Here is a 23,772-nt window from a genome sequence, read left to right as displayed (position 1 = left end):
CTTGCTATGTGCCAATGTTGTCCAAGTAGACAGACAAAGAAAGAACAAATTTTGATTTAGATTAAGAAATGGGTTTGTACATATGAAAATAAATTAATTGATTCACAAATAAAGTGAATAAACAGTATGCCTATATGCTTCTTTCTCTACTCTTCTCTCCATTCTTCTACAGATTAGATGGCTTAAAGCTTGCAGACCAATCAAATCGAAGTCCAGAGTCTATGGTGAGCTTGCAAAATTGGTTTCTCAACATGCCTAGTCTTTCTACAGCACGCCTAAATGAAAACGTGGCTGTTTCCCTCAATGATCATCTCATGTTACAACACTCCGGCTTGTTCTGTCTTAAGAGCTTGTCCCATAAGCATATCATCTGTCTTGGCGACTGGTAATGAGCTGTGTAGTAATTCTCAACACAACCAAACTGGCAAAATCTCAGACTGTGTCTGTAGTCCACTGGGTTTGATGTGTTTTTGAAATGCTCCACCCACATTCCCACACTCACATCCTCCATCTTGAACAGCTGGTGTATGTGAACATCAACAAAAACAGGATATTACTGAGAATGACAAATGAAAAAGAGATTTGATTACAATTAGTTAATGATTCTCTCTTCCGCTTACCCGTAATCTGTGTCTCTCAAACTCTTCCACGATGAAGCGTGCAATGTCAGAAGACAGAACATATCCAGGTCCATTTGCATAGGGCGGATAGTCCTCCTCAGGCCATTCCTGATATAAAACAAAAACACTCAACACCATTTTACAATATCATGCAATATAGAGTGTGATGCAGATGAATGCGCATACCTCGTAAGTGACTGCCCATTTACCCCCACGGAGAGGTTTGTGATAATAGTTCATGTTACCAATGTACAAGCTTCTACCTTCGGGTACTTTCTTCACTTCATTGATCACTGCGCCAAGTTTTACAAATGTATCATCGTCACACTTCATTATGTACTTTGCCGAGTATGCAAGAGCCTGCACCAATCAAAGTCATTTGTTTTCAACAATCAAAAGAACGATTACGTGGAACCATGTCCTGTAAAGATCTGATATAACTCACTCCGTGTTCACATATGGCAACAGTTTTCAGCACGACAAGATCATAGCTATCCATGTAAGGAACAAGTACAATGTCCCCAAAATATTCTGCTTCTTTCTTCAGTTCCACATTTACCTCCTTCCTCCCATGCTGGTGAAACGCACACATCACAGATACAATAAAGCCTTCATGACTTAACACGAGATGAAAAATGTAAAAATCTTAACTTACGAGTGCCACAAAGAAACGAGCAACAACTTTTGAAGATGTAATAAGAACATGCTGCATCCACGACTTCCTCACAGCCATCCTTTCTCCGAAATGATTGCCTGCGGAAAGAATACCTATAAAAAGCTCCACAGGCCCATCGGGAACCAAAGGCGCCTGCCATCTCTTTGACAACTCGAGATGCCTTTGGGGAGCAAAGCTGGGATGTGATGTTGGCAGAGAGGCAACAACAACAGAGTGGACATCAATGTCTCCGTTTACGGTAAGCCCCGTAGCATCCTCTAGTGTGAAACCCTAACAGAACAAACCAACTCAATGCCATTTCATCTGAACACAATCATGTAGATAAATATATATATATATATATACTCACAGTGCGATAAGGGAAGGATGTAACGTGCTGTCCATCGACATTGATATGGTAACCTTCTAAACCAGCGCTAAGAGTGAGAACAAAGAGCTTCTCTTCCACAAAAGGAAACGGCCATTCTACTTTAACCCTCTTCCTCCTTCCTATAAGTCTATTCAACCACCATCTCGCTCTCGACCCTTCTGAGTAGTTGTCATCATCACGGATCCACTTCTCACACTTCACATGACTATCAACTGCAAAACAACACTAACCTATTAATCATTTGCTAATAACAGATTATACACACTTAAACTAAACTAAACTCTCACCAGTCTCCTCTTCATCTCTTGACCTCCACCCTTCACACCGTTGCGAAGATCCCCACTGCATTCTATAACAAGTGTTCTGCTCAATCACAGGCTTTTTGCTCCAATCTCCTTTCAGCCTCGGATTAAAATGCAGGATCCGAGGAGGATCCTCTCCATCAACGGTCTTCAAACCTTGAAGCTCAATCACAAACTGAGAAACCAACTTAGACCCATCACCTTCCTTGGGATAGCCTTTCCTCGGCCTCCCCACCAAAGTCACATGCGACCCCAACGTCAAACCACACGGCAGCTCCATAAGCTGATTCTCCCGGTTCATAAACTCCGACCCGGTTAACGAAACAGAGTGAGGACACGTGTCGGATTTGTTCTTCTCAGGCTTCTCCACTGCTTTCTCAAGCCTCCCTGACTCAAGCTCCTTCCACAGCTTCCTACCTAGCTGCCACGCCTCCTTAGCCGACTTGTGAAGCTCCACCGACCCGTCTTTGCTACTCGGGTCGAACGTCTCCGAATCGAATCTCAGGCTTGAGAGAAGACCTCGGTGATGCTCGCGTACCGTCCGGTTCAGGGTCGGTTTAGAATCCGGTTTAGACGACGGTGGGTTAGGGATTGTTTCGAATTGGGGCTCTTGCTGCTCTGTTTCGAGCTTCTCGGGCCGTGAGAGAGAATCGATGGAGGCGGAGTTGGTGGTGGAGGACCAGGATTTGAAGACGAGAGGTATCTCGACGGTGACCATTAGGAGATAGAGACACCCTATTGCTATGATTACGCGGAAAGGTCTCTGCTTCCATAGTGACGAGAAGAGATCGAGTTTGTCGATTTTTTCGGCTTTTGATGATTTGGGTTTCTTCATTTCCTTGGGATCCAAGCAAATGAAATAGAAAGAAGCTAACTTTGAATGGAGAGGGATCCGAGAGTGGTGGAAAGTTCGGAGCTTTGTTCGCAGAGTAATGGATTAAAGAGAAGAGAATTTTAGCAGAGACGATGATGATGACGAGAGATGGAGGAGGAGGAGAAAAGGAGATCTTGATTCCTTTTTTAGGCGTATGTTAGTAGAATTATTAATTAATTTCTTTAAAAAAATTTAAATATATAGATTTTTGATTTATATATATAGTCTACTCATATATTTATCTTAATTAAATAGCTTTTTCAACAACATTATAGCATCTATAATTGCTGTGCAGATACAAATTCGGAAATCTTGATCATACAAATTCAACAACATTAAATGTGACACGTGTGGTACAAACCCATAAAAGTATTTTACGAAGGATATTTCAATGGATTTTATGACTAATAAATAAAATAAAATTAGAAAATTAGATGGATTTTTCAAATAAAAATTCATAAATTAAGATTTTTCCAGGGTATTTGACTTTGTTTCAATGATTCATAATTTTATACACTGTCATAATTTTAAATTTAGTTAAATAACTAAACTATACTTTTTCCGTTTCAAAAAAAAATACATATTCAAGAGAATTTTTTTGTTTCAAAAAAATACATATATTATATTTTTAATACAATTTTATCAACCTATAATGAGAAATTGTAAAGTTCAAGAATATTAATTATATTTTTTTAAAGTTTTATTGATTTAAAAATATAAGAAATATAAAATTACAAAAAACTATGCAATTATACCTAAATTTTAATATATTTTATTAAAAAGTGTGAAAATTCTAAAACATATATTATTTTGAAACAAATGGAGTATTAAATATTACTAAGCAAGATGCTGATATGAGTTTTTAGTAATTAATAATGTTTTAATAATACCGGTTTGGACCAATTATCCAACCATTAGAAAATTTGAAGGCTAGAACCCATTTCTGCATATATCCTACTATATAAAAGGGACTAAATTCAAGGCTTTTGAGACTATCCACCTCAGCCAAAATATTCTCATCCAAAAAGAATTAAAAATAAATGTCATTTAGAAAATAATTAACTAATATAAAACTTTTGATATTTCTAAAAATTTCAAATTTGTAACTGCTAATTTATTAATAGAATCATATATCTATATTGAATTATGTTCTATTTTTAATCGTTACTTTAAGAGTAAATAAATTATTAATTTATAATATATATATAGTTTATAACTTTATATTGTAGTTATAAATAAAGAGAAAATAACCGGGAAAGGTGAAGAAGCTCATATAAAATTATGTAATTAAAATGGTAAAATGGTGAATATGATGAAGTGAATTTAAGAAAATTTGTTGTACAAATTATGGTGCTTTCTTCGTCCACTATAATGATTTAAAATAATATATATTCATATAAATAAGTCAATATTTGTTGTTTTTTTTTGTAAGATATTAAGATTATCATTTTCTGAAAGGTTACACTGATCCAAAGAGATTAGTTTGTGGAGCTAACCAAACGAGGATTATAGTGTTTACTTTGGAAAAAGTAATAGGTTGAACGATAGATGGCGTGCGTGTTTTTTCACATGGAAACCTGCACATATATTAAAATTGTAAGATTTGAATCATAGAGAAAATATAGTGTATATGACTGAAGTTGATTCATTCCGAAACTAAAGATGGCTAAAATTCTTCTTTGTCAAAATGCATAGATGTGAATCTTATATGAATAGAGTTCTCAATTGCTTATAGCAGTGTAATAAATTCCGTGTGTAAAAGAAAAAAAATATTATATAAGTGAAAACAAAAATTATGATTTTTTTCTTGTGCCTATAGGCTCTTCGCAATTTGAAGAAGAAAGAACATATTGTGTGAAAATCTTTGGCTCGGTCAAATTTTATCGAGTTGTTTATAAAACTGTTGTTATATGATTCATGTAAATTTTCAGTGTTGATTTAAAAGCCCAAGAAAACCCATCTACACTGACTTTTTGATTTTTTTCTGTGATTTAAATTTAAAAAAGATAAAACTTTCGATAAGTTATGTAAACCCAGAACAAGTATTTAACTTTAGAAAGCATTTACATGTTTCAAACTTATAATATATACATATATAATGTTTAAGATTATGTATATAAAACCTGTATAAAATGTGCTTAAATATGTTTCTCTTCTTTAATGTGTTAATTGTACTATATATAACATTATTTTAAAATTTCAAAAAGTTTATGTCACATACAAAAACTATCAATAAAAAATATAATTCTCCATCTACAACCAGAAAAAAGAAAAACTATAAACATATAAATTTAAATTAAGAAAAACTAACATTGGAAAAACAAAAAATTAATGTAAAAGAAACAAACCGACAAATAATATTATAAATAAAATAAATTTATAAGACACAATCCGCGCGAAGCGCGGAAAAAATCTCTAGTATTTGTAACAAATGTTTACTTTTGAAATGACATAAAACGAGAACGAAAACTCTCTCATATTTGTTGAGATTTTTATTGTGAAAAAAAACAAATAAAAAGACAGCTCATTTATTCATTTTTAAGGCAAACTCATACCAGATTACATTTTCCCTTACATTTTTTAGAGGAAACACATAAACATATGTTTAATTAGTTAACTTAGTCCTGAGCATGTTGATTGTTTTACCATCAGTCTTGAAAATCTTCTCCAAAACAAAGTCTGGAATCGCTGGTTTCGCAAGAAACAAAGTGTGCGGCACAAGCACCTCGCTAGGCCACTCACTAGCCACCACAGTCAAAAGACGAGCTTCCGTTTTCCCAACGTTCATCTCATAGTGAATGAGTCCCGGAGGAATCACAAACATGTCACCAGGACCAGCAACTTTGGAGTACAACGTGTAGTTATTCGTCAAGAACCCAATCAAGACCGAGCCTTCGACCACGATCCCTGCCTCGGTCACACCAGGGTGGGAGTGAGGCGGGTTAGCTACTCCGGCGGCCACTGCAACGTTGTACATGGATATTCCCATCGTGTTAAGTCCTGGAAACGTCATGAGGTTTGCTCTATTAGCGGCTACACCTTTTGGGTTTGAAGTGTTTAGTGGAGTGCCTAAGCCGGAGTAGAAGAAGTCTTCAGAGGTGACTTGTGACTTGCATGGGTAGCCAGTGTTGGATGGGGTAGCTTGGAGATCAGCTACACAGAAGTCTTGTAAGGGGTTAAGGTAGTCTGAGAGGGCTGGAGTCGTGAAGAGAGTGAAGCAGAGTGTAAGGAGGATTGAAGAAGATATTTGTGGAACATTAGCCATTGCTAGGGAGATATGATGATGATGTTTGTGATGATGATAAGTCACCACGGTTACTGTTGATTATATAGCCTCAGAAATTTGGTATTTCTTGGACTGACCTTATAACGAGATAGAATAAGATAAGATTGGTTTAAGGCAAACACGTGAATGATTGAATCTTTATGAATGTTGGGGCTCGTATTAGTGTAATTTTGTGTGGTTTTCATTTTGGCTGAAGTGAGTTAGGTTTTAATTGTCTTGATGTACACGCAATCACAAATATACTAAAAGAAAGACCAATCAAACCTATATTCCCAAAAGAAATAATTACTGTATTGTTTGGTTATATATTAACGTAACTAATTAAATAGTTTCAGTTCAATAATATTTGTTTCTGCGATCCATTCTTCTAGGGTGGATTCATCGATCAAATTCAAAATGCAAATGTATGAAGAAAAACTTTGTAACAATCAAAGCATGTTACCAAGATGTTGGTAGTCTAGTGACTAGTGGTAGTGTTAAAAGTTGGTTCTCTTGTATTTCAAATTTCTATTGGTACGAAGTGTCATTTTTTACGAAATTCTCAAAAACTTACTTCAAATCTCTAGAAGATTACATAACTAAAGTTTGGAATTTCTAGAAAAATTACTACATACAAAAAAATATTCAACGATCAGTGAGTATTCTTAAGAAAATCACAAGTAAACAACAACAAAAAAATTGTGTTTCAAAATCAGGCTCTAGTCTTTATGCATTTCATCTTACAAGTTAGGTTTCATAGAGCAAATCTGAAACATTTCAATGAATAAGAATAAGAAAAATGTTTTGAATTTAAGACAATGCATTAGAAGCTTGCGTGTTCTCTAAGAAACAATAAAAGATGTATTACAAATTCATGATTCTGAAGGCATAGCAACAAAACTACGAAGCATGTGCAAGTTTTGAGATATCTGCATTAGAATTGCTTCACCTTCACTAACTTCTAAAACATCAGCAATATGTTTCAACAGTTCACCATTTGATTGAAGAGCACTTAGCCTCTCTGTGATCTCAGAAAGCTCCTTTACTATATCTTCTTTGCTTTCAGTTCCTTTCATTTGTCCTAAGAATTTCGATTCTTCGGATTTACAAGACCCACTTTGATCAATGTTTGCTCCATTGTCCTCATGATTTGAATAACAAACTACACTGGCATTGCCGTGTTCCTCAAGAAACTCTTCTCTCACATCATCTTTATCCGTTAAACATCCATATGTCTCTCTGTAAGCCTCAAGTTCATCTTCAAGCTCCTTCATATCCTCTTCCCTCTTTGCCAATTCACTACTCAGAGACTGCAAAGCTTCTTGGTCATACTCTGCTTGCTCATCCATCATTCTTTGGCACTGCAAAGCCTCCATTTGAACAGTGGCTTTTTCGGCTTGTAGCTTTGTAATCATAGCCATAGCGTTATTGGCTGCAACAGCTGAAGCACTCCTCTCTTCATCTAACTCCATATACAAATCCATCAGTGACTTCTTGTCCAAGCAAGCCTCTTTCTTGAGCTGATTAAGGATGTATTCACCGTTTGAATCAGCCATGTCAGAAGTATTCTCTGTCTTATCCAAAGGGAGTTTTCTAAGAGGTGTCCCAAAGAACTTGTTACCTCCTCTTACACCACTCAGTGTTCTGCCAACATCCAAAACCCTAAACTCAGATTCATTCTCAGACAGCTTGTTGTAGGGAACCCTAGGAGAGAGAGCAGGAGCAAGGAAAGAACTGTTGTTCTTCAATAAATCTCCGCAACAAGAGCAATGTTGTTTCAAGCTAATGTTGTTGTTTGTCTTGTAATCCACCAGGTTTGTTGTTGTCTGAACAAGGTCATCGTCTTTCTTGAGCGCCAAGGCAAGCACTTGTTCGTCAATGAGAAGCTCAAGATCTTTATGCAAGATCCCAATGAGAGACTTATACGTGTCACAGTCAGATTCCTTCTCGGTGGCGAAAGAGAGAAGACAACCTTCACACATATGTTTGATCTCAGAGAGTTTCTTGTGGACATGGCAATACGCAAGGGAAGAGACTTTCTTCTTGTGTGAGTCGCATATTGAGTCGTTGTAATAGAAATGAGGGTTTCTAGGGACAAGAACGTGGTCGATTCTGGTGCAGAGGAGACAAGGAGTGTTGAGCTCGAAGAATCTTGCGTATTGGTTTGATAAGAAGGCGAGAACCCCGTCTATGAAGAGGATGGTGATGAGAGTCAATTCGAGAAGGGTGTAGATGAGGAACTGAGGGAAAGATCCGAGTTCTTGTTCAACAAAATTCTTGAAAGAACGTTTAAGCATGGTGACTTGTAAAAGAAGAAACAAGAACAAGAAGAAACAGAGCAATTGTATAATCATGTCAGATCAACAAAAGAACATAGATCAGGATCTCTCTCTCTCTCACTCTCTTGTGAGTTATGTTTATGATTGTGTTTCTATTTATGGGTTTGGGAAAGTCTAAATTAGTCAAAAAACAAAGGATGATATTTGGAATTGAAAAAATTTAGAGACAACAGATAGACAAAAAAAAAGCAAATGGGATTTTATGTAAATCTTTCCAGCTTAGACGTGAGGAGAACTTTGTCGTTGACGCTTAAACTGAATACAACCTTGCACGACCGAAACAAAGAACATGCCAACACACACATGACATCTACATATCTATATGATGTTGTTTGATTGGTTGATTAATCAATGGGAATTATGTTCTGTGATTGGAAGACTGTTGCTTGCAAAACAGGTTATGTACCTAATCATAATGACATTATTCTACGAATACTACAACATCCTATAGTTGGAAATTAGATATATCTTACCATATAAAGTAAATATAATTTAATAAGTTTTGATAGATCCACACGAGTGTCTAGACAGTATTACAACAACCTTCCAACGTGGAAGGATTAAAAAAAAGATGATGATGAAACTCTAGAAACCCACTTAGTCCTATTCTCAAAAACTCCTCTGTCTGTTATTTAGCCAAATACATAAACTTGAGTAGCTTAGCGTCAAACAGATATCTCCACCGCTCTGTTGAGGAGATGCTTTTACAATGTTTGGTTAGTGAGGCTTACACAAATTGTTTCTAAGTGAAAAGTTTCTTAAAATGGGGGGATATATTTGTTCTTATCTTAGTGACTGTGGCAGCTTTACTTGAGGATGAGCTGAACCTTTGTACTGCATCTTTCTTCTTATGAAACACAAGTGAAATCGTGCATGGCATTGAAAATCATGTACATATCGTTTGACGTTTACTTTTAAATTTTTAGATGTTAGATTTCATGTATACTTTTCTTTTAGAAATAGAGAGTCATTATGAGCATCACTGCATCAGGATCTAAAGACTTGCATATATCAAAACATAACAACATCTTGGCTTAATAGTAGTGTTATTACAGAAAACAAAAGAAAGGAGTGGGAGAAATTACTCAAGCTGCTCAATCATGAGCCGTGGATTCTAGTTTTCATTCGCTTGGAAGATGGAGTGTCATCATCCAGAGAGGAGACATCATCATGAGACGATGATGAATCAGTGTTGTTTTGTAGGATTCTGTTAGGATAAGAGTGTTTGGATTTATCTTCTTCTTCAGGTTCAACATTTCTGATTATAAGTTCTGTTAACCGCTTCACGTCTGCTAACTTCACCGGTTTTAGCAGGAAATCCTCTGCTCCTTCTGTCATACATCTACAAGAAAAAAGAGAACAAATACCTAAAATCAGATTACATAGTTGAGATTAATTGTTTCATACTAATAACAATCACTTACTGGTCAATACGAGGTTGTATATTCTCAGAGGACATTATGACTACTGGTATCTCTCTAAATGCAGATGACTCCTGGTAATAAAATTAAACAACTTTGTTTCTGTGTAACTAAGCTTCATTCAAAAAGAAAAAGTTCTCATAAATGAAAAATTCTATATAAAAAAAAAAAGTAAACCTACTTTGATCTTCTTGAGTAGTTCATATCCTGTTAGTCCTGGCATAGAGTAATCTGTCACTATCAAGTTCACCTTCAAATCCTGTTTTTATCAAAATTTAGCAGAACTATTCATATCAACTGATCAAAAGCAAATCTTCAAAGCTTTATTTTCAAGAAACTGACAACAAAATTTAGGTTAAATATTGTATTCCTCATTATTCAAATCTAAGTTTCTTGGGAGCCAAACCAGAAGAGAAAACAAGTCCAAATTTCAAACCTTTTTTCTCTGCAAGAAGGTTTATAAAGAAACAGTACCTTAAGAGCAGAAGGTGCATCGTCTCCATCAAGGCCAAGATACTGAAGAGCCCTAGTCCCACTCTCAACAGTGGTCACTTTATATAGTAGACAAACCCACAATCAAGAGACCAAACATAGAGGAGGAAAATAAAAAGATTTTAAGAAACGGTTTTGCCTCTTTATTACCTTTACAAGCAGAGATCCTAAGCAACCTCTCTATAACTTTACGATCAACAAAACTGTCATCGACGGCGAGAACATGCAACTCCGGGGAAGAAATTGTAGAAGAAGATAAATCTCCCACTGTCATTGTTCTCTCTTGTGAACCTGAAAGTAGAATAAAGAAAAGAGATGTTAGATATATAACGTCAAAAAAGGACACAAACATCAATGTGAAGGAAGACGAGGAGTTACATAAATAAGAGAGAGGAAAGAGATGGTGATCTGATATAAACATAGAGAAGAGAATCTTGAGGATCGGATCTTGGAGAGGGGAAAGAAAATCTAAATCGATAAGTGATGTGTTTATGTCTTGTCAGATAACGTAACATTGTTGTGTCTTCACGGTCATAATCTTTCGAGGGTCCCAATCTTGTTTTGATTTTACAATCTTTTGTCTGCTCTCTTTAATCTCTTTCTGACAATGACAACTCTCCTCTGTAGATTTTTATTAGTAGTAATCACAGTAACTACTGTCTATTAATGTTGATAATAATGTGTTTATGTCTTGATCCTCCTTGTATAGGAGTTGATGGCCTTTATTCACCATGCTCAAAACATTCATGTCATTTTCTTTAGAGACATTGACAATGCCGTCTCAAATTATTTTCTAGACCTTGTTTAGAAAAATATAGTACATTTAATGAAGTAGTTATGTAATTTTTAAAAGTTAACAGTATCATCTTTATATATTTAGTGTTTCTTTTGAAGTTACAAGCATTAAATCTCAAAGTATACCTAAAATTTTTAAAAAATCAACTTTAAACTATACATTATTTTAAAAGAAGAATCTAAATTTGTAGACTCGGTCTATGTTCTTCTCGACCGTTTCACTTGCATAAAAAAAAACAGCTTTGGACATTGATACATTCACTAAAGCTTCATGGGATAAGACACAAGTGATTTATTATTATATCATGGGCCAAAATAGCATTTACAGTAGGTGTGACTCAGTATATATGGTGGAATCTGGTACAAATTTAAACAAAAGATTCATGTGAAATACTTCTTTGGTGATTCTCCAGTAAACATTGAATCTCAGGGACATGGTATAGATCCACAAGGTTGGTTTCCTTTCTTGAGTTATAAGATGATCTCGTCTTGAACACTGACGTTGAGTGTCTTGTTTGGAAGAACAATACTGCTGGTCACCACAACCTCGTCTTCAACTGCAACCGAGTCTCCTGAAACCATTTATGTTTCAGGTTACCTCTATGTCTATAAGTAAAAGGAATGACTCTTAAAGGGAAGTGAATATAAAAAATAGTTTACCGAGAATAGTAACTCCAAGTTTGGAGTTGTAGACTCCCTCAGCCTGTGATCAACAAAGAATACCTTCAGGTTCATGATTGTGTAGGAAACACAGAAAGAAACATTTAAAGATCAGACTCTTAAGAGATGAGCAGAAGAGAGAAACATGCCTGGACACGAGACCATCTCCCTATAGAAGATTTCCACCCAACAATTGCGTTAGTCACCACTGCATTTTCCTGTGCAAACAGACAGTCACTGAAGAGAGTCAATCATGAGAGACTTTTACCCCTTTTGCAAGTCTCTGATATAAGAAGACATACCATGATCTCAACGTCGTCAAGGATGATACAGCTGATGAGCCTGACACCAGGCCCAACACGTGCATTTGCAGAGATTGATACGTTGGGACCAATCTGTTAACAGACCAGACAGAATGTCTTTGTGTTAAAAGTGGGATAATAAGAAGTTGCGTCAACAATGGACAAAAGGTACCTTTGCAGTTGGGTGTATTTTTGCAGAATGATGTATGTAAACATCGCCAATCACTATAGCAGTCTTTGTTCCATCACCACTAGCCAACACTTGGGGAGAAGTCAACCGGAACTGGGAAAGATAGAGTTCCGAGCACCGCAGCGACATTCTGAGCAAAAAGTAAACCAGTTAAGTAAGAGACTAAGAGACATAAACACTTGATTCCCTGATTCAGCTGTAAGAAATGAGACAAGGCAAAAGGTATACCCAGGAGATTTGATTTGCTCCCAGAAATCCAAAGTCTCATAAGTATATAGCTGCTTCTTCCCAGCTAGAGGTGAAAGGATGTCTTGATCCAGTCTTACAAAATCTGCTGGGATCCTATTTTAAAAAAAGGGTGAAAACATAACAATCTTAAGAAGATGATTCAGTTCAAAGGCTATGAAGAGACAGGTAGGCCAACCTTGTTGCCGGTTGAAGAGCTTCAAAGCTGGAAACACGTCTCAGAATTGCTAAGACAAAACAAAAGGGAACAAGAATAAGAGGGACTTTGAAGATGTATGTTTTAAGATGTTTGTTACTTGCTTTTACCTGTATCTTTCCTTTGAGAGGAAACATCTCTTATAGCAGTGAAAATGTCAGGTGTAAATACATAAACACCGCAGTTAACAAGGTCACTGACCTGTGTTTCCAAAATAAAACATTAGAATCAGATATTGCCATCTTGGAAATGATAAAGAGCTGAAGTCATCTCAGTGATATGTACATACAAAAGTTTCAGGTTTCTCGGTGTAATGAAGCAGTTCATTAGTATCTGGATCTGCAACCAGTTCTCCAAATTGGTTTGCTGATTCAGGAGAGACCTAAACAACCAAACACACAGAAAGTAAACTTTGATAAAATCCACAAGAAACAAAAACAAGACTAATCTTATTGCTCAATGGCAAACCTTGATCACAAGAAGAGTTCCAATTCCACCATATTTCCTATGAGCCTCTGTGTAGTAAAGGCATCAGAGAGTAAGAACAATCTTCAAAACCAAGAGATGAATCTGCGGCTTAGAAAAGAAAGTACATACCAAGCATTTCTGGCAAGGGGAAACTGCAGCAAACATCACAATTAAGCAGGAAGATATGAGACTGCAAGGAAGTCAGATGTGAAGAAGAAACACTTAGTTCATAAAACAATTGAGGATAAGAATGATTCAGTATAACAATAATAATAAGACTCCTTGGGGACTAACCGGGTCATCTTCCATGATTAGATTTCTAAAGTGATACAACCCACCAGCTGAGCCGTGTGGCTTGTCTTCTCTCAGATATCTAATATGCAGAAACCCAAAACAAAACAGAGAATCAAAGATCAAAGCCTAAAACAAATGAGCCACACTGAGACTTCAAAAGGAGGAGAGAGTTTATCAAAACCTGACAGGAACTTTGAGTTCATTGGAGATGGCAGAGACATAAAGTGCAAACTCCCTTTCCTCATAGAAACCAACAAGATAGATTTGAGCCAAGTTTGGAATCTGCAGACAATTAAGGATTGCTATCATTTATTTATTGATCTGAAGTTGAAACTGAAGTGAAGAAACTTACCCTTTTACAAGCTGAGATTGGATGATGCACCATAGGTTGTCCGGCAATAGGAAACAGAGGCTTTGGAATATTCAGGGACAGTGGTCGAAATCGAGTACCTGTGGTGGATCCCAAGATTCGAACAGAATCAGAACACATAAACTATTCAGACCAGAATTGTCTGCAGAGACACTAACGATAAAAAGGAAAGAAACACATTGTAATGTGCTCAAACATAAATCCACATCTAAAGGTACTGTTTAAGATCAAAGGAGATTTCTCAGGCATTCGCTATTACCTTTGGTTGGACCACCGACCATGATCACAGCCACCACTTTCTCCTCCATTGAGCTTCCCATTTTTCTCAAAATTCAGACAATAACGAATCCCCAAATGCACAAATCTTTAAGCAGAGAGAGACCCACAAAACCTCAGAGTTCTTTCTTAAGCACTAATATCACCAATGTTCTATTACAAAGCAAGAAATGGGCACCGCAGGATCAGAATTCAGACAATAAAGAAAAGATCTAACGGTAGGAGAAATTGACAAAGAAAGGAGAGAAGATGTAATCGAAAGTGTCACCTAGTAAGTAAGGGACAGTGGTTTATCTCGAGATGAGATAGATCTAAGGAGAGCTGTACTGTTATGGTAATGGGTCCAAGTCACACTCTAAAAGGATAAGCACCAGAAAATCCCCACACACCTCTCTGTCTCTCTCTTCTTTATCCTTTTTTATCTTCTTCCCCTTTCAGATTTGTTTAATATAAAACGCTTTTTCTAAGCAAATACTACCGACTTTGAATTAAATGCCATGTGAGTTTCAAACTTTGTTGCGACTTGAAGGTTACATAAAATGGTGCATGTTCTTTGATATACATGATATCTCTGCACCAGATCCCTAAAATGGTGCCTCAATGCACAACAAAAGCGAATCACCAAAGCTGACTTTATTCATATCGTCTTTAATTATACTCAAAAGGTTCCACAACTAGACAGACTGATTTTAAAAAAGAAAAAGCACACAGATGGACAACACAGACACAGCATTTGGTTTTCCGTTTTCATGACAACGTATTCATCATTACTTAGCAAGGGGGTTTGTACCATCCCCATGGGTCGTTTGATGTGTAGAGCGTCACTTGCTTCACACTCAAGTAGTTATCAAGTCCCCTGCACAAACAACACACAAGAAACCAACCAAACCCAAGACTTGTTCAGATACCAAGCCATCAAGTGATTTAGGTCCTTAACAATAAGATTCGTTTTATAATAGAGAGTATGTACCATTCTCCTAATTCGCGTCCAAACCCACTGCGTTTGACTCCACCCCATGGAGCTTGAGTAAAGCAAGGCTGTGAGCAGTTAATCCACACAATCCCAGCTTCAAAGTCCTAACAAAAGTAGAACCCGAGTATTGATTTGTGTTACTAGATGGTATTGTAAGAGACTACAAAAGAATCTGAAAATGGTTTAAGAAACAAGCACTAACCTGGCTTACGCGGTCACACCTTTCTGCATCATTAGATATTACTGCAGCTCCTAATCCGTAACTATCATTTATCAAAGATTTTCAGTCACAAAAGATCTTAATTAAGAAAGAAGTTTAGTCTAGGACAAGATCTTACTGGGAATCATTTGCTAGCTCAATTGCCTCATCCTCACTGGAGAATGTTTTCACGCAAAGAACAGGCCCAAAAACTTCTTCTCTCCAAATTTGCATTGAAGTGGTTACATCAGTTATGATGGTTGGTTCGATGAAGAAGCCCTTTTTCAGATGCTGTGAGATGTATATGTGATGTAGAGGTCAGCATCATAGCCTGGAAGAAACTGCATCAAGGATATGAAAGAAAGGGAGAGATAAAATAAATACCTCAGGTCGGGAACCCCCATGTAAAATCGTTGCCCCTTCACTTTTAGCCGTTGAGATAAACTTCAAAATTTTCTCGTACTGCAACATTCACATTTGTCAGCTCTCATTCGGATCATAACAATCCAGATGAAACATGATATGGCTTTTACCTGCCCTTCGCTGACAACAGGACCAAGCCTGCATCCTTCTTCCAAGGGGTCAGAAACTTTAATGTTCTTGCTCCATTTTACAAGTTTTTCTATGAATTCAGATGCGATGTTTTCCTAGGATTCAAAATATAAAATTGAAATGTCATAAGGCATATATTCATAAATTACACACAAGAATCGGCAATTGTATCCAGCAGTGACTTATTCCTGTTGGCAATAACCACCCAAAAGGTTTGGTCTGAGATAATTATCATTGTTATGGACCTCTATCGAAACATCTTATTGTATAATTTGGAATATTCACTTCTTCAGCTACGGCATGTAGTTCATGTTCACACAAAAAAGCAAGCAGAAGATAATGAAACACATGGTTGGCACTTACATGAACAAGAAGGCGGGAAGTTGCACTGCAGATCTGACCATTTGTCCAGAAGCAACCGAAGAGAGCCCATTCAGCAGCTATTCAGATCATTAACAGGAGTCAAAACATACTAAGCTTTCATTTCAAAGCTTCACCGGATCCAATTCATGTCTACTCATCATAAAACCAATCTATATCAATACCGTTAAATTACTTTTCGTGACACTCACCTTTGTCAAGATCAACATCATCGAACACAATGAGAGGGCTCTTCCCACCCAGCTCCATCGAAACAGGCTGCAAACAAGGCCACGAAAGTTGTGTCACTTACATTGTTTGATGAAGAGTGGAAAAAAAATATATAGCACAAAAATCAGAAATTTGAATTACCTTCACCAACTGAGCAGCAGCTGTCATGACCTTACTTCCCGTGGCAAAACTTCCGGTAAAAGCAATCTGCCAAGAAACAATGACTTTTGCATTTTAAGTTCTAAGAAACCGCACACATTAAACTACAATGATGGTTTAATCAGTAGCCCTTTTAGTCAAATTGAATTATGTTTGATGTATGCCTCAAAGACCAATACCTTGTCCACACTGGGATGCGATGCCAATGGAGCACCAGCTTCCGAACCATATCCTGTAAGAACGTTGAGGACACCAGGAGGAAGACCAACTTCACGACAGATATCAGCAAGCTCCAAACAAGTGCTGAAGTTAAAAAACCATAACACAAATGAGAGCTCAAAGAAGGACCGACCAATGCAGAAGCATAACAACGAAATACACAGTTCACTTACACTGATGCAAGCTCTGATGGCTTGAGAACCGCAGTACATCCTGCAGCAAGTGAAGGAGCCACCTTCCAAACAGCCATCAGAAGGGGGTAATTCCTACAGCATCAAACCAAGTTTAAAAGCATAGGTGTGATCCAAAACAAGTGAACCCACCACCAAAGAAAGGAAACTGATAGTTACCAAGGAGTGATGAGTCCCACAACTCCAATAGGTTGCTTGAGAACATAACTCTTAAAAGTCTCCATGGGAAGCGAAACAGGCGCTTTCTGCTTAGCATCTAAACCTTCAGCAAGGTCAGCATAAAACTCAAAACACCCAGCAACATCCTCCTGCAGCCCATCAAACAAAACCAACATTAAGATCCAAAAAACCCTTCAAAAAAATCCCGACTTTAACCAAAAAAGAAGAGAGCAAAGAGTACCATGTCCCAGACAGTCTCATCCAATGGTTTACCACTATCAAGCGACTCAAGCGTAGCCAGATGCGACTTCCTCTCAGTCACCTAAACAAAAACAGAGGCTTGAAAGATAACTCAACAACACACACTGATAGAAAAAAGCATAATATATATATCATTACCTTAGCGGCAATAGCGCGTAGATACTTAGCACGAAGAGCTCCTGGTGCTTTGGCCCAATCTTTACCTTTGTTCCTTGAGAAAGCCCTTCGAGCAGCGTTGACTGCAACCTCCACATCCTCCTTTGTAGCCGCGGGGATATCACCTAACACATACACACACGCAACTCGAGATCTGGTTCCAATCGATTACAAGAATGAACTAGGGTTTTGTTAAATACCAATGACATCTTGGGTTGCTGGATTGACGATTGGGATGCGATTCTTCAAGATTGGCGCTCTCCATTCGCCGTCGATGAACAGCTGGCGAGTTGGCATCGGAATCGCCATGATGTTATCTGAATCTCACTTTCTAGTTCGTTCACTGAAGATGGGGGAGACTCGAAGTTGATGATGCTTTCTCTCTTACTTGCACGCACTTCTATATAATTTATTTGTCTAAAGATACGTCTCCTCTCTTGTGGCTGACACATGATTCATTTCACTCGAACTTTCTATTTTTTTAATTAGATTTGATTAAGACAGCAACAACAACTACAGTTAATGGCCAAGTACGCAAATCAAATCTGTGTCACATGTTTTTGTTAAACCATCTACATAATAATTCTGTAGTTTTGATTTGCGCATGTTACCATTGAACTTGTCTTTACATGGTTGATGCTCTGTCACTGTCAAAATTTTCTATTTTTTTTTCTAATGGTAAATTAATTTTCATATAAAGTTATTACTACCTTATTTCAGTTTGTTACCAAGTCTCTCCATTTGGAATTTGTCTGTTGCTGATTGTTTAGCTGGAAGTCATACTTATGTTTTATATTCAACTTTTATATAAAGTTTTGTTTTTGACAGTTTTAATACGTCTAAAACGAAAAGATAAGCCGACAAAGCCGAAGGAAGGATGAACTTTCGATCGAAATCTATATTTTACAACAGAAAAACAAGTTAAATTTTTTCGTCTAAAAGTTTTGCAAGAAAGAGAGAAGAGAGACACTGTCGCAGTTATATGTTATATTTATGCTAAATAGTTTTCATTTTTGTTCCGGTGAAGAACATTTTTTTAATTTAGTAGTAACAAAAGTCAAGCAATGATGTTTAACGTGGAAACTCTATTTGCCTAGAAGAGGGTGCAGTAACTATCCCATAATTAGGAACACTTGTTTGTTTACCATGAAGTTGATGATTCTCTCTCACACTTGCATGCACTTCTATATATGTTCGAGTAGGATGATGCATCTTATGATCTCTGGTGTTGACACATAAATTGGTTCATTTCACTCGAAGTTTCAAGTTTTTCTTGGATTTGACAGTGGCGGAGGCGGAGCCATCAACAACAACCAGTCCTACATTGAATGGCAAGTACGCAAATTAAATCTTGTAAAATTAATCAAATGTTTTTAAAAGGTTTCTTAATTTCGTACCATCTAATAATTCTGAGTTTTGATTTGCGCACGTACCACTAACTTGTCTTTAAATTGTTGCAGCTCTGTAACTGTCACAAGTTTAAACCTTTTTATCCAGTGAAATTAACTTTTATATTAAGTTACTACTACCTAATTTGAGCTTCAGCAGTTTGCTAGATGATCAAAGAAGATGTTTAAATTAAACACTAGTCGTAAATAAAACACTAGAGCTGAGATGCAAACGAATGAGTGATTAAAGAAAGCTTAGTTGTAAATATATTGGTTTAGACCATTTCTAATGGTGCTCTATAATCTCCTCTATAATTCCCACTAAAATAGAGTAACTCTATTATAGAGTTGGTTTTGCTCCAATGGAGATGCCTTATACGGAAAAAAAGACTACATTTTGGAACTCAAGCAATGTGGTTTAATTTTGTGTTAATGAATCTTGTGTTTGCTTCTCTTAGCGACTCCTGACACATTTAAACAACATATATATACAGAAGCCTTTTAGTTAGTGCCCGCATAAAACTTCACGAGGAGCAGTGATGCAGTAATCAGTAGACATAATACGCTTGTGGTCCAGTAATCCAGTTCAAGTTTTTTTCAGTGATCCGCTTAATCTGTCTTTATTCCACTTGATTTACTTGATACAGATCCCCTTTCTCTATTTGAAGCCTTTTTTTTTATATAGATCCACTTGATTTGAAGCCTTAATTTAAATTAGTTTCCTTCTCGCTGCTGGTAGGATTCAAGCTCAGGACCTAGTCCTGCTCCTCCCAAGACCCAAGAGGTTCACAAGGTCAACCGATAGAATAACCATTACGGGTTACTCATATCATTTGATTTTAAATAAAGTCAGTAGCAACGATATAGCATCATCATGTTTCATATTATTCTTATCACTATCTTTTTCGCTCTCGATGTAGCTCTTTGCTATTCTTCTCCGACTTTCCCATGCTACAATTTGCCATTTGATTTTAATACGAAAAAGTTAAAGAAAACAACGTGTCTAAAAATAAATAGAAATAATACGTCATCAGATAATGCAAAAAGACAAGCGGAATAAATCACATGGAAAACAAGGAACAGAACAGACCAAGACACAGTATCAGTGTTCCCGCGTGATCCACTTATGATCTGCCATGTGTACCTTCTTCACGCGCCAGTCAGCGCTGATCTCTTTCCTCCACTTCCCACTTCACTCCTCAAGTCCATCGTCTATAAAACCCCCACACAGCCGCAAGCAAATTCGAAATCAAATCAGATAACAGAAATAACTGCAAACTAAAACGAAGAGAGAAATCTATAACCGGAACAGAGTCCAAATCAAAATCAAAATCAAAATCAAACCGAACCGGGTGTGTGCTTATCTCTTCTTGTTCAAAATGGTGAAGAAAGCGATGAAGGAGGAAGAAGAAGAGAATCGAAACTCGTCGATGCAGTCAAAGTACAGAGGCGTGAGGAAGAGGAAATGGGGAAAATGGGTGTCGGAGATCAGACTTCCACACAGCAGAGAACGCATCTGGTTAGGCTCTTACGACACTCCCGAGAAGGCGGCGCGTGCTTTCGACGCCGCTCAGTTTTGTCTCCGCGGCGACGGTTCCGCATTCAATTTCCCCGATAACCCACCGTCTATCTCCGGCGGAAGGTCGTTGACGGCGACGGAGATTCGAGAAGCTGCTGCTCGGTTCGCCAACGCTCAGGACGATGTTATTAGTGTCCGGGGAGAAGAATCGGGTTTGTCCGAAATCCGACCGGAGTCTCCTTCTTCAACCTCCGTGTCTGAAATGGATACATCGTCGGCGACAACGCTGGATTGCGATCTGTCGTTGTTTGATTTGCTTCCTGCAGACTTTGGGATGTTTCCAGGGTTTGATGGCTTCTCAGGTGATGGATTTACAGAGATTTTACCCATTGAAGATTACGGAGAAGAGATTTTTGATGGATCTTTTTTTCTTTGGGACTTTTAAATATCCAAAGAAAAAAAAAATATTGTAATTTTAAGAGCGAGTTGTGTGTTTCTTCGGGTCATGGAGTAATCTGGAGATTTTTTTGTAAGACGGAGCTCCGACAACCCGGAAACTTGATTCGCTTACGTTGATGATCATTCTTCATGTCATTCCTTTTTTTTTCATTTTTTTGTTATTAATTAAAATCATTGGATAAATAACAAATTAAATGTATCAATTACGTTGTCAAATTCTTGAATTTCCGTAATATTCTGAAGAGTATCCTATGCAATTCGAACCAATTATTCTGAAGATAATTATTATTCGGCCCAAAATATGATAGTTGGGCCTATATCTTTAATCACTATGAAGTCCCGTTTTAAAAGTGGTTCTAGTGTTTTGCAGGCCCCAAGCGTAAATTAATGAAATGAACTTTCATCCCGCATTATTATTAATGAAAAAACAATTTCAACGTCAATGATTTTAGAAAAAGGACTCGAATTAATTAACTTAAGAAGAGAAACGGTCGATAAAACAAATGTAAGTCGAGATAATAACCAGCAAAAAAATTGATTTATGGAAACAACAAAAGAAAGTTGGGGATAAGATTCCACAATCATTTTCAAATTGCCACCTAATATTCGGCTTAAATTAAAAAAAACAATCATTTTCAAAAAAGAGTAAAACCAACTACCTGATTCAATATAAAAAACCACTATCTAAATTATTAATCTAGGTGCTGATATATACTCTTTTCAAGTACATATGAATTGGTCTATTGATATAAAACGCAGTGGTTTAAAAAATAAACTTACATAATATATATATATATATATATATATATATATATATATATATATATATATATATATATATATATCAGGTAGATTATAACACATAATATTTTTTAAATTTCTCTTAGAAAAAGTCTTGGATTCCAAAGAATAAAAATAAATATCAGAAATGGACATATGAATCTTGATGAAAAAGTGGGTCCTAGTGTCTTACTCACCAATGAAATAATAATAAAATAATCATTTCCTAAAATAAAATAAAATTCTGACAAAAAATAATAATAAGCCTGCTCATTCAATCAAATTCTGAGCCTGCTCATTTCAATAATAATGGGTATAAAAATAATATAATGTCGATCAAAGTAACCAAACAAGATAAATAAATACAAAAGTCGACAAGAAGATAAATAAATACAAAAACAATAATAATGATTATAAATAAATGGTGGGCCGTTCTGTATACTTCAATCATTGATCATCTCACATAAAATTCCAAACTTCAAAGGAAACCAGTGAGCTCAAGAAAAGTCTCTCTACCTTTCTCCATCTTTCTCTTCTTCTTTCAGATTATTTCCTATAAGCTTGCGTTTCTTGATTCTTCATTATGACACTAAGCAAGAGATCTCACCTAATGATCCGTAAGTTGTCGGAGATGCTGGTTCCGGGAAGAAGATCTGCTACCAAACCGGAAGATTCCTCGGCCAGTCCGAGAAGTCCGTTAGATATGAAATTTCCCTCGCCGGTTAACTCGAAACGGTACAGTTCCGGTGGTATCGGTTTAGGTATCGTCGCTGCGTTGGAGGACGGAAACATTGGGAGTAACCGGTACGATCCGGTTTGCTACTCCGGGAGATTCCGTTGCCCTGAGATCGATCTGTCGGATGAGGAATACACTTACGTGACGAGCCCTGGTGGGCCGACCAAAGTGTATTACAGTGACGATGGGTTTGAACTGTTTGAAAACGGGTCGGAGTATGATGATCGGAGAAAGAATAAACCGTTGGTTGAACCACCGGTTATCAAGAGACAGAATTGTAGGGATGCGACAGAGTTTCTGAGCTCTTGTTACTTGTGTAAGAAGAGACTTCAAGGCAAAGACATATACATGTACAAGTAAGTGTCTCTTCGCACTATTGTAATAAAATTTACAATTATGTGGTTTTCTTGAAATTAATTTTCCTTTTGGGTTGTGTGCAGAGGAGAGATGGGATTCTGCAGTGCGGAGTGCAGATCAGTGCAGATAATGCAGGACGAACAAAATGAGAAATGTAAATCGCAAGTCTCCGGAAACGTCGACGTTTTAAGCTCTCCTTGTGCCGGCGAGCAGAGTTTCTCCGCTGGGATATTCATATTTTAGGATGAGCACAATAATTCGAAGAGATGTACATTAACATAAAAAATGGTGGTCATTATTCAATAGTACCTTAAAAGAAAATAATTATAAGAAAAGAAAAAAAAAAGATTGAAAATTTTGGTTAGGTTTAAAGCAACTTGTATAGAAGCTTTGTTTTTGGTTTTGATTAAGGTTTATATGTATTAAACTAAATCAATAAAAATGTTTGTTGGATCTAGAAATTACTTGTATACATAATACTTTAATCAAGTAAAAATGTATGATTGCACAAGACTCGTGTCTATGACTCTATAACTTTGCGACTAGAGGACCTGAATAATTATACAATGAATCCTTGGTCAAAAATACAAATTCCTATGGTTTATTTATAAGAAATTTCTTACCAGTCAAGATGCTTATATATTTAAATTATAAGCTTATAACTACTAATAATGTATTGCAATCTTTTTTTTTGAACAAACTTATAAGTTTATAACTACTAATAATAATGTTTTGCAGTCAAGATGTTTATATATTAAAATTATACGTTTATAACTACTAATAATGTATTGCAGTCAAGATGTTTATATATTAAAGTTATAAGTTTATGACTACTAATAATGTATTGCAATCTTTTACATAAGATTTTTCATCTAATTCTAGATCAAAGTAAAAAATTAAATATCGCGTCCTGTCTG

General features: G+C 36.6%; 9 protein-coding genes across 11 annotated transcripts; 2 read left to right on the top strand and 7 right to left on the bottom strand.

Annotated features, from left to right (window-relative positions):
• Window positions 1-36: 36 nt before the first annotated feature.
• On the bottom strand, window positions 37-3,013 carry LOC103830684 (hydroxyproline O-galactosyltransferase GALT5). The gene is made up of 7 exons (XM_009106496.3): window positions 1,954-3,013; window positions 1,646-1,878; window positions 1,276-1,566; window positions 1,066-1,194; window positions 807-980; window positions 621-728; window positions 37-520 (listed from the first exon to the last, which is right to left on the bottom strand). The coding sequence occupies exons 1-7, from the start codon at window positions 2,801-2,803 to the stop codon at window positions 308-310; spliced, it is 1,998 nt and encodes a 665-aa protein (XP_009104744.1). The 5' UTR covers window positions 2,804-3,013; the 3' UTR covers window positions 37-307.
• A 2,330-nt stretch (window positions 3,014-5,343) lies between these two features.
• Window positions 5,344-6,151, bottom strand: LOC103830683 (germin-like protein subfamily T member 3). Its single transcript, XM_009106495.2, has one exon. The coding sequence runs from the start codon at window positions 6,105-6,107 to the stop codon at window positions 5,448-5,450; it is 660 nt and encodes a 219-aa protein (XP_009104743.1). The 5' UTR covers window positions 6,108-6,151; the 3' UTR covers window positions 5,344-5,447.
• A 246-nt stretch (window positions 6,152-6,397) lies between these two features.
• Window positions 6,398-9,194, bottom strand: LOC103830682 (probable myosin-binding protein 6). Its single transcript, XM_009106494.2, has one exon. It carries the CDS (start codon window positions 8,459-8,461, stop codon window positions 6,980-6,982), a length of 1,482 nt encoding a protein of 493 aa, XP_009104742.1. The 5' UTR covers window positions 8,462-9,194; the 3' UTR covers window positions 6,398-6,979.
• A 243-nt stretch (window positions 9,195-9,437) lies between these two features.
• Window positions 9,438-10,843, bottom strand: LOC103830681 (two-component response regulator ARR15). Of its 2 annotated transcripts, XM_009106493.3 has the most exons (6): window positions 10,738-10,843; window positions 10,510-10,650; window positions 10,342-10,418; window positions 10,049-10,126; window positions 9,871-9,941; window positions 9,438-9,788 (listed from the first exon to the last, which is right to left on the bottom strand). In XM_009106493.3, the coding sequence occupies exons 1-6, from the start codon at window positions 10,778-10,780 to the stop codon at window positions 9,545-9,547; spliced, it is 654 nt and encodes a 217-aa protein (XP_009104741.1). In that variant the 5' UTR covers window positions 10,781-10,843; the 3' UTR covers window positions 9,438-9,544. The 2 variants fall into 2 exon arrangements, with proteins under 2 accessions (XP_009104741.1, XP_018508710.1); XM_018653194.2 differs by lacking the exon at window positions 10,738-10,843 and having other exon boundaries at window positions 10,510-10,731.
• Window positions 10,844-11,428: 585 nt separating this feature from the next.
• On the bottom strand, window positions 11,429-14,639 carry LOC103830680 (mannose-1-phosphate guanyltransferase alpha). Of its 2 annotated transcripts, XM_033274436.1 has the most exons (16): window positions 14,425-14,639; window positions 14,140-14,309; window positions 13,863-13,960; window positions 13,692-13,792; window positions 13,511-13,589; window positions 13,346-13,406; window positions 13,217-13,263; window positions 13,038-13,130; window positions 12,859-12,949; window positions 12,731-12,779; window positions 12,535-12,648; window positions 12,289-12,436; window positions 12,117-12,209; window positions 11,964-12,032; window positions 11,815-11,857; window positions 11,429-11,726 (listed from the first exon to the last, which is right to left on the bottom strand). In XM_033274436.1, exons 2-16 carry the CDS (start codon window positions 14,198-14,200, stop codon window positions 11,626-11,628), a joined length of 1,248 nt encoding a protein of 415 aa, XP_033130327.1. In that variant the 5' UTR covers window positions 14,201-14,309; window positions 14,425-14,639; the 3' UTR covers window positions 11,429-11,625. The 2 variants fall into 2 exon arrangements, with proteins under 2 accessions (XP_033130327.1, XP_009104740.1); XM_009106492.3 differs by having other exon boundaries at window positions 11,815-11,851; window positions 11,960-12,032; window positions 14,140-14,457.
• Window positions 14,640-14,774: 135 nt separating this feature from the next.
• Window positions 14,775-18,095, bottom strand: LOC103830679 (betaine aldehyde dehydrogenase 1, chloroplastic). Its single transcript, XM_009106490.2, has 15 exons — window positions 17,817-18,095; window positions 17,599-17,741; window positions 17,441-17,521; window positions 17,200-17,348; window positions 17,023-17,115; window positions 16,810-16,933; window positions 16,613-16,678; window positions 16,453-16,519; window positions 16,244-16,320; window positions 15,862-15,975; window positions 15,713-15,790; window positions 15,468-15,619; window positions 15,332-15,392; window positions 15,127-15,233; window positions 14,775-15,012 (listed from the first exon to the last, which is right to left on the bottom strand). The coding sequence occupies exons 1-15, from the start codon at window positions 17,923-17,925 to the stop codon at window positions 14,928-14,930; spliced, it is 1,506 nt and encodes a 501-aa protein (XP_009104738.1). The 5' UTR covers window positions 17,926-18,095; the 3' UTR covers window positions 14,775-14,927.
• Window positions 18,096-18,354: 259 nt separating this feature from the next.
• Window positions 18,355-20,227, bottom strand: LOC108869018 (the record flags this gene model as incomplete). Its single annotated transcript, XM_033276032.1, has 2 exons — window positions 18,355-20,182; window positions 20,226-20,227. Coding segments are annotated over 2 exons (78 nt in total), but the record flags the coding sequence as incomplete, so codon positions are not given.
• On the top strand, window positions 20,170-21,615 carry LOC103830678 (ethylene-responsive transcription factor ERF018-like). Its single transcript, XM_009106489.3, has one exon. It carries the CDS (start codon window positions 20,384-20,386, stop codon window positions 20,966-20,968), a length of 585 nt encoding a protein of 194 aa, XP_009104737.1. The 5' UTR covers window positions 20,170-20,383; the 3' UTR covers window positions 20,969-21,615.
• Window positions 21,616-22,171: 556 nt separating this feature from the next.
• On the top strand, window positions 22,172-23,312 carry LOC103830676 (FCS-Like Zinc finger 13). Its single transcript, XM_009106488.3, has 2 exons — window positions 22,172-22,854; window positions 22,939-23,312. Exons 1-2 carry the CDS (start codon window positions 22,346-22,348, stop codon window positions 23,096-23,098), a joined length of 669 nt encoding a protein of 222 aa, XP_009104736.1. The 5' UTR covers window positions 22,172-22,345; the 3' UTR covers window positions 23,099-23,312.
• The last annotated feature ends 460 nt before the right edge of the window (window positions 23,313-23,772 follow it).

Source organism: Brassica rapa, chromosome A07, assembly GCF_000309985.2.
Source record: "Brassica rapa cultivar Chiifu-401-42 chromosome A07, CAAS_Brap_v3.01, whole genome shotgun sequence".
Classification (NCBI taxonomy): domain Eukaryota; kingdom Viridiplantae; phylum Streptophyta; class Magnoliopsida; order Brassicales; family Brassicaceae; genus Brassica; species Brassica rapa.
This window is presented reverse-complemented; position numbering and strand designations above follow the sequence as displayed.

What these genes read in the sequence shown, in the direction of transcription:
- LOC103830681 (XM_018653194.2), bottom strand. Translation starts at nt 10,711, where the DNA reads ATGTTTGTGTCCTTTTTTGACGTTATATATCTAACATCTCTTTTCTTT. An exon ending in AACTACTCAAGAAGATCAAA is followed by an intron (nt 9,942 to 10,048) that starts GTAGGTTTACTT and finishes TTTTATTACCAG; the next exon opens with GAGTCATCTGCATTTAGAGA. An exon ending in ATACAACCTCGTATTGACCA is followed by an intron (nt 9,789 to 9,870) that starts GTAAGTGATTGT and finishes TTTTTCTTGTAG; the next exon opens with ATGTATGACAGAAGGAGCAG.
- LOC103830680 (XM_033274436.1), bottom strand. Translation starts at nt 14,200, where the DNA reads ATGGGAAGCTCAATGGAGGAGAAAGTGGTGGCTGTGATCATGGTCGGT. An exon ending in CAATCTCAGCTTGTAAAAGG is followed by an intron (nt 13,793 to 13,862) that starts GTAAGTTTCTTC and finishes AATTGTCTGCAG; the next exon opens with ATTCCAAACTTGGCTCAAAT. An exon ending in TAATCATGGAAGATGACCCG is followed by an intron (nt 13,407 to 13,510) that starts GTTAGTCCCCAA and finishes ACTTCCTTGCAG; the next exon opens with TCTCATATCTTCCTGCTTAA.
- LOC103830678 (XM_009106489.3), top strand. Translation starts at nt 20,384, where the DNA reads ATGGTGAAGAAAGCGATGAAGGAGGAAGAAGAAGAGAATCGAAACTCG.
- LOC103830683 (XM_009106495.2), bottom strand. Translation starts at nt 6,107, where the DNA reads ATGGCTAATGTTCCACAAATATCTTCTTCAATCCTCCTTACACTCTGC.
- LOC103830682 (XM_009106494.2), bottom strand. Translation starts at nt 8,461, where the DNA reads ATGATTATACAATTGCTCTGTTTCTTCTTGTTCTTGTTTCTTCTTTTA.
- LOC103830676 (XM_009106488.3), top strand. Translation starts at nt 22,346, where the DNA reads ATGACACTAAGCAAGAGATCTCACCTAATGATCCGTAAGTTGTCGGAG. An exon ending in AAAGACATATACATGTACAA is followed by an intron (nt 22,855 to 22,938) that starts GTAAGTGTCTCT and finishes GGTTGTGTGCAG; the next exon opens with AGGAGAGATGGGATTCTGCA.
- LOC103830679 (XM_009106490.2), bottom strand. Translation starts at nt 17,925, where the DNA reads ATGGCGATTCCGATGCCAACTCGCCAGCTGTTCATCGACGGCGAATGG. An exon ending in TGATGTTGATCTTGACAAAG is followed by an intron (nt 16,321 to 16,452) that starts GTGAGTGTCACG and finishes TGATCTGAATAG; the next exon opens with CTGCTGAATGGGCTCTCTTC. An exon ending in GGTGTGACCGCGTAAGCCAG is followed by an intron (nt 15,234 to 15,331) that starts GTTAGTGCTTGT and finishes TACTTTTGTTAG; the next exon opens with GACTTTGAAGCTGGGATTGT.
- LOC103830684 (XM_009106496.3), bottom strand. Translation starts at nt 2,803, where the DNA reads ATGAAGAAACCCAAATCATCAAAAGCCGAAAAAATCGACAAACTCGAT. An exon ending in CATCCTTCCCTTATCGCACT is followed by an intron (nt 1,567 to 1,645) that starts GTGAGTATATAT and finishes TTGTTCTGTTAG; the next exon opens with GGTTTCACACTAGAGGATGC. An exon ending in CTCGTTTCTTTGTGGCACTC is followed by an intron (nt 1,195 to 1,275) that starts GTAAGTTAAGAT and finishes GCGTTTCACCAG; the next exon opens with CATGGGAGGAAGGAGGTAAA.